Source organism: Ictalurus furcatus, chromosome 8, assembly GCF_023375685.1.
Source record: "Ictalurus furcatus strain D&B chromosome 8, Billie_1.0, whole genome shotgun sequence".
In the NCBI taxonomy this organism is placed as follows: Eukaryota; Metazoa; Chordata; class Actinopteri; order Siluriformes; family Ictaluridae; genus Ictalurus; species Ictalurus furcatus.
Window position 1 is genome coordinate 27182475 of NC_071262.1, and position 7827 is coordinate 27190301.

The window sequence follows — 7827 nt, forward strand, 5'->3', positions numbered from 1 at the left end:
TATTTTTTTGTTTTTTGTTTGTTTTTCCTTCATGTTTGAGGGATATGTTGTGTTGATTCCTTTCTGTCCTGAAGTGGTGATTATTTGTAAATATGCCATTTATGTGTTATCAGTAATAAAAAAAAAAAAAGGAATCAAAAATTGTGGTGTTAATATACTGTGGTGTGATTTATTTCACGAACCGTTGGCTTATAGATTAAATCGTATTGTACCATAGCAGATTCAGCTGTATCGTCAGATATCGAATCATTTCATTATGAATAAAAAATGAATCATATCGTAGCAGATTCAGGTGTATCGTCAAATATCGACTCGCCTTATGAATAAAAAATGAATCATATCGTAGCAGATTCAGGTGTATCGTCAAATATCGACTCGCCTTATGAATAAAAAATGAATCATATCGTAGCAGATTCAGCTGAATCAACATATATAGAATCGTTTCATTATGAATAAAAAATGAATCATATCGTAGCAGATTCAACTGAATCAACAAATATCGAATCGTTTCATTATGAATCAAAAAAACGAATCCTATCGTAGCAGATTCAGTGGTATCACCAAATATCGGTTTGTTTCCTCATGAATCAAAAACAAATGTGGATTCAGTTGCTTCGCCAGATATCGACTCGCTGCCTTATGAATCGAAATCGTGTGGTACGGTGAGGAAGTCGGAGGTTTACAGTCGCCTCTACTGTACGATAATTTAATTTCCGTTTGAGAATAGCTTCAGGAGAAATCTGTGAATAAATGTTCTAAAGTCGTCATCACTGTCATAACTCTGCGTCGTGGATGACGTCAGGAATCGGCGTCGCAGTGACGTCACGCGCGGTGTTTGTCAGTGGCGGCGCTGCGGCTCAGAGGCGCTTCACTTCTCTTCAGTTTCCTCCGTCCTGCACGAGACCCACAGAGTGAGAGAGAGATAGAGAGATAAACAAAAACACAAACAAACAAACCAACCGCACCACACTGTGCTGAAACAGTACCGGATTTACACAGAATTCCGCTGACTCTTTTTTGTTGTTGTTTTCTTTCGTTGCGAGTCCTAAATTTGGGACGAGTGTGAACTTTTAGCCACGACTGATCTGATCGCAGAGAGCGGACAGCTACACTGCTAGCTAGGCTAACTGTTTATTTACGTAGCTACGCCGCTGTTTTGCTAACACTTTGGCGGTTAGCACGAGAAGCTAGCAGAGCATTTTAATCTGGAGCAAGAAATCAAATACAAGAAAAACCCGAAGGAGCTGTGGAGTTAACCACAACAAGAGGTGAGCACATGAAGTGTGTGTCTTTTTACTGCTAAAGAGCGACATGTTTTTCTCCAAAGCTACTGAGTTAAGTTGTAGCTTAGCTGCTTAGCGCTAGCCGCTGGCCTGCTAATACAGTTTTATAATAACAATAATAATTATTATTAATGCTAGCTGCTTAGTTCGGCTTTCATGACATTTGCTCCCGAATTCCTCATAACTACAAATATACATGTATGCGTTTTGTAAATAAATAAATAGTTATTTTATTTTGTAGGCTAGCTTGCGCATTTGTACCGTTTCACAGCTAGCTAGCTGTTTTGATTGCTAGCAACTTCATCCTTCATGAAGCTGTCACGGTTCAGCAAACTTCTATCACAAACTCTTAACTGTACACTTTTAACACTATTTATTTAAAAAATAAAATAAAAGCAGATATTATAACAATATCAATAATGTTAGTTTTAATAATAATAATAATAATAATAATGAGTGGTCCATAATCCTGATCAGAGATTGTAATAAACATTGTGTAAGGAATTATAACGATATTAAGGATGATGATGAACAATAAACTTTCTCATTTATTTATGTAATTATTTATAGAGCACACTGGTGAGAAAGTGTAAGCGTAGAGAGATTTACATCATAAATTTTTTTTTTTAAAAAGTATACAATTTATACTATAATAACGTGGGGAAATATCCTAAATTAAACATCGGGTCTCATCGCTCAAGATTTTATTCGTAAATAATTCATACGGGCGTTAATAGAAATTTGTTATTCGTGAAAATCCTGTAAATTCAGTGAAACGTTTGTATTGTCGCTACCCGTGCTCCTGAGCGTGTGTGAATGTACACACGTGACGATTTATTAAACCTCGTCCTGATCGACTTACTGCACTTTTCCATCTGGAATATACTGTGGAGTTTAAATGCTTATTTTTTTTATAGAGAATCCAGAGCGACGAAGAATATCTTTCAGACGTTATGTAAAGAAAGCGAGCCAACACACTCGCCTACATTAAGACGGATAAGACGAATCGTCCGATTACGCGAAAAGACGTAAAACAGCGGTGTGTCAACGGAGGACGTGCCGGTCTGTAAACAAAATAAACAAAACGCCTCGGACCCATGGAAGATTTATCACTCGCTTATTAGTAAATATTTATAAATATTCGTAAATATTTGTATCAATGTAGAAGCGAGTCAGAATAACTTCCTCTTCTGTCTTTCAGCCTTTACCCTGATTGTTCGTTTCGTGCTCAGGGCTGTCTGTAGACTTTACCGTATATGGAGTTTTGTGGGCGCCGCTATATGCAAATGAGCCGAGTCGGGAACAGGAACATTTCGGGTTTCTGAACCACGGAATATTAGTTCGGTTGGGACGTTTTCACATGATGTTTTTTTGGACCAGCGAAGTCCTTTCCACTGATCGAAGGAAGACGTGAGGTCTGAGCTGACTTTGGTCACAGACCCCTGGGGGTCTTTTATGGTTTTTAAACCGTAAAAACTTTACTTCCTGTATAAATCACAGTCGCGGGGAAGATATTCATAAGTATTACGGTTGGTTTCAGAGCTGCACTCTGTAGAAGTAGTCGTTGATAGTCCCTCGTTTCCCTCAAAACCCTGTTAGCAAACCAGACCGTGTTTCTCAGACCGGTTTCAGGAAATCGTGGAATCGCACCAACGTTCGAATTGGGACAAACAAAAAGGCTGCATAAACAAGCTGGGCAGGAAATGAAGTCGAAATATGGTTCCCCGCATCTCCTCATAATTCTACACCCTTACTTTTTATCCTTTTCACTTCCTCATCAGATTATCAGACTCGCACACATCTCCGAGACCGATATCTATTAATACACACACACACACATACACACACACAGTTTGGTCACATGATCTTCACCGATCGTTTGTCTCTGCGTGGGTTAATTGTGACTGTTTATATTCGGATGTAATTACTCCACAGAATTGAGAATTATGTGCCGTGTGAAGAAAGAAAGAGTTTTTTGGAGTTTAGTATGACAACAGCACGAGTGCGGTCCATGTGACTGAACTGAGAGGAAATGAATCTCTTCCTCTTTTTTCTGTGTATTGTGTTCAGGCAGCTCTGCAAACACACACACACACACACACACACACACACACACGGTTTTATTCTGGAGGGAAATTATATTTTCATGAATGGATCCTAAAACACTGTGTATATGTCTGAGAAATGCGTGGAACTTTCTAGAACGTTTATAGAAATAAGCCCGAAAAGAATTTGAACAGAAGTAGCACGGTGTTGCCGTGTCACAGCTCCAGAGTTCCCGGTCCGATCCTTCGAGCTCGGCGTACTGTCTTCACCGAGTTCTCCCCCCTCCCGAGTCCGTCTGGGTTTCCTCCGGGTTCTCCAGTTTCCTCCGACCTCCCAGAAACGTGCGTCAGGTGGATCAGTGGCCGTTTTAATCCGAAGTCTGACTCGGGGCGAAATTTCTACTTTGGGTTTGTTTTCTGTTTTTGTCCGGTTTCATAAAACTGTAAAAAAAAAATTATATATATATATATATATATATATATATATATTTAAATCACATGAACACGGAGAACATGGGCTCAGTATCAGGTAACTGCTAGTTAAGTACACAAAGTACTAGTTTAAAACTTTAATTTTTTGTTGTTGTTGTCGTATCCGTTCTTTTTGTTCATCGTTCCAGAACGTATCAGTCACTTTTACGTAGCATTAACGCTCTAGGTCTTTTGGCTTGGTTTAGCAGCCAGACGTCTGCGGACGGACACACGCCACACGTTCGGCTTCACTTCCTGTTTTCGGGTCGACGCTTCCTGAAGACGAACGAACGATTTTAACAGGGGAAGAAAAAAAACCCCATCCCTGAAATCCCTTTTTTTCCGATCGAAGGCAGATCTGATTTAAAAGGAGAAATATTATTTCCTTTTAACTCAGTCCTTCCATGAGAACGTCCTCGTGTCCGCGTCCGAGTACGTTCAGCTCCGTGCCTGGACGTCGCCCGTATACGGGAAATTTCCGTGTCGTCACCGCAGCAACCTGTTGTGGACATGCAGTGAAACACGAGTCCTAATAACCAACGGGTTTGTTAAGCACTCGTAATTTGCACGGATGACTTTTTATTGATTTTTATTTGTTTTTTTTAATAGAATTCCCGTCTTGTTTTTCGGTTCGCGCTCGTCCCAGCAAGGTTTATACGTCCCGCGACCGACGTGAATGGGCCTGGCGAGTTTTCTGGTTAAAACATGAGTCACAGCTCTGCTTTCTGCCCCACCTAAATCACTCTCGCTCTCTTTCTACCCCTATTACACACACACACACACTATACACCACAAAGTTCTGTCTCTCGAGTTTCCTTTTCACGCCACAACACTTAGTGAGTCATGGTGTGGAGTTCATGTTTCTAAAAAGCAAAACAAAAAGAAAAAACAGTCAAATAAATGAGAACAGTGTCTCTGAACCCGATTAACCTGCGTTTGAACGGATCTTGGTGGTTCTGTTAGGTTTGCTGGATAAGCGGAGTGGACCTACAGGACCGTGCGGCACAGAGGAATGAGTCATGACCTCGGTGGTGGTAATAGACGGTGGAGGGAACATTCTGGAGTACGTCACCGGAGACGAGGAGGCGCAGCAGGTACGCCGAACGTTCCTGAACACTTCCCCAATTATAAAAGGGTGTGCACACTTACACAAGCTTTATTTTTTTGGTTGCATTTCTATTTATTTTTTATGTTGCAGTTTCACAATGTTTAAAGTTTAACAGGGGTGTGCAGACTTTTTATATCCGCCGTATAATACGCTGCATTCGATTAAATCTCAACCTTTACTGACTTTCACCCTGTCCGGATCGGATTATCGCAGAGTCGGATTTTCTACACGTAAGTAGACGCCGTCTCGACGTACTGGAAGTTCGGGAAGTGACGGCAAAACTAAATGGCCGCACAGCACACGAGCGGTAAACACGGGAGCATGGTGGTCTTTCCTGTATACGTTCAACATACAGATATAGTCGCTTGTTAAATCTGTAACTGGACTATAACTGTTTTGGAGAGATGAACGTACCTCGGTCGTCACGGTTACGAGGTCCGAATGGATTTCGGATGATGGATTAGATATTTTAAGCCTCCAGGAGAGTGGACTATACCGTTTTAGTAGCGTCGCTGTAATTGGGGACGCAGAAAAAAATTTGTCGTATTAACGTTATGCTTTTTTTTCCCGATTTGATTCGATGGAATCGGCTGTGTTTGTGTTCGGGCAGCGATTACGTAAACCGGCACCGCCGTTCCTTCTTATTCTGTGAGCAGCGAGCATAGACGTACCACACACATGATCCCGCGCACACACATGCGCGCGCACACACACACCTGAATCTTAGTGAGTCTCCAGAAGAAAGACGGGAGAAACAACAGTTATGTTTCTCTCTGTCTCTCGCTCTATTTCTGTCTGTCTCTCTCTGTTTCTATCTGTCTCCCTCTGTGTCTCTCTCTCTGTGTTTCTGTCTGTCTGTCTGTCTCTCTCTCTCTGTGTGTTTCTGTCTGTCTCTCTCTGTCCCTGTCTCTGTCTGTCTCTCTGTGTCTGTCTTTCTCTCTCTGTGTTTCTGTCTGTCTGTTTCTCTCTCTGTCCCTGTCTCTCTCTCTCTCTGTGTCTGTCTCTCTGTGTTTGTCTGTCTCTCTCTGTGTCTCTCTTTCTCTCTCTGTGTCTCTGTTTCTGTCTGTCTGTCTCTCTCTCTGTCCCTGTGTCTCTCTCTCTCTCTGTGTCTGTCTCTTTGTGTTTGTCTGTCTGTCTCTCTCTGTGTCTCTCTGTCTGTCTCTCTCGCTCTCTTTCTGTCTATCTGTCTGTCTGTCTCTCTCTCTCTCTCTCTCTGTCTGTCTGTCTCTCTCTCTCTGTCTGTCTGTCTCTCTCTCCCTGTCTGTCTGTCTGTGTCTCTAACGCAAAAGTTAGTCACCTCTGACCATTCCAAAGCCCTGACACTGGAGACTCCTTCCGTAAAATGTTAAATAAATGTCTCCTTACAGAAAACATTGCAACTCCAACGAGTTATATTCATGTTTGTTCAGGCTTAGATCGCGTCCGGCGTTCGTCGCAGTCATCAGCACCAAGTCCCCGTGAGTTAGCCGTTACTATAGAAACGAGCTCGTCGACGTAAGCGATATACGCGCTGCCGCAGTAAAGTCAGAATGTAATACGTACGCGTATTGTCGCTGATGAATCCTGATCTCGTTTTCGTGTGTCGTTAGGAGGTGTGTTGTGACGACGCGGTGATCCACGAGGACGAAGCCGAGTGTCCGGCGGTGATCGTGGAGCAGGTGAACAGCGCCGACGTGGAGCAGTGTTACGCCGCTCAGGTGCTCGTCTGCGACGACGAGAACACCTACCTGATGCAGGACGTGGTGGAGGAGCAGGTGGTGGAGACGGAGGTGCAAGACTCGGGCATGGGTAAGCAGGTTTCGGATGCACATCGCGAGACACACACATGATCATCAGGATAGTCCTGAGATGTTGAGCACGGCCTCTAGATAGGTTTTTGGCTGGCGGACAGAGTTGATCTGTCATACGTGAAATTCAGGAAGGAACGTCGGATGGTGTGGTGTGGGGACGTAATGACGTGTGCCGTTAATCGATCTATGTTCTATAACATGTAAAACAGGAACATGAAAGGAATCTTCTAAAAGCAACTCATGGAACCACCTTAATCAGAATATTGTCTTATTCAGAATAAGGTCAATAATTAGATTAATGCTGTCCATGTAAACGTAGTCATGTAAGACCCTAATATATATATATATATATATATATATATAAAATTAGAACATCAACAACTAATCGATAAAATCTATAATAATCGATTATGAAAATTGTTGACAATGAATCTCATTATGGATTAGTCGGTCTACGCGCGGCACGGAGGAGATTTACTCATTACGTTACTTCTGTTCTGAAAACACGCGTCGGAGAGTAAATATTAAAGTTGTGTCCCAAATGAAGTACTGTACCCGTACACTGTGCACTCTGCACTACCGTCTAGTGTGTAAATTTTAGAAAGGTAATATCATCTCAAATCTAACACTAGCGGGTTTTTTTTTACTAACCGGAAGTATAAGCCGCTTCCTATTCGACGGCACGTGACGTCATACGCATGCTAGCATTAGCAGACACCCAAAGTCACCAGCAATGACTTCCTGCAGTTTACTGTTTGTCAACGTTATCTTTTATTCCCAACATGACCTCAGTCTCCATCAGACGGAGGTGAAACCGTCACGTGACTGAGGAAGAAAGTCCTCTAAGGCAGGGGGACATTTTATATTAAACACCGCGGAGATGAAACAGTGCTGCACGAGCACAAAGTTATGTTTCTATCCAAAATGCTCCACTGTGTGTAAGGGGCAGGGGAAACTGGTGCACGCTGCTTAAAAGTTTAATTAAAGTTTGTCATTATTTGCTGTATTTGCACGTTTGCAGTATAAATTCTGTCGTTTATTATAACGGAAGTGACGTGTTAGTAACGAGACCGCGTTGCTGATCACGCGCTGTGTAGATGCGCTGATACACAGTGGGAGCACGAGTAAGA

The 7827-nt window shown here is 42.3% G+C and overlaps 1 protein-coding gene across 1 annotated transcript in view; it reads left to right on the top strand.

The window, feature by feature from the left end:
• The first annotated feature begins 617 nt into the window (after window positions 1–617).
• The window catches only part of elf2a (E74-like factor 2a (ets domain transcription factor)), an 18228-nt gene continuing 11018 nt past the window's right edge, over window positions 618–7827 (top strand). The window contains exons 1-3 of the mRNA XM_053631835.1: window positions 618–1268; window positions 4763–4893; window positions 6497–6695. Coding sequence (XP_053487810.1) covers window positions 4819–4893; window positions 6497–6695 — 274 coding nt within the window. The 5' untranslated portion in view covers window positions 618–1268; window positions 4763–4818. The remainder of the gene's footprint in view (window positions 1269–4762; window positions 4894–6496; window positions 6696–7827) is intronic.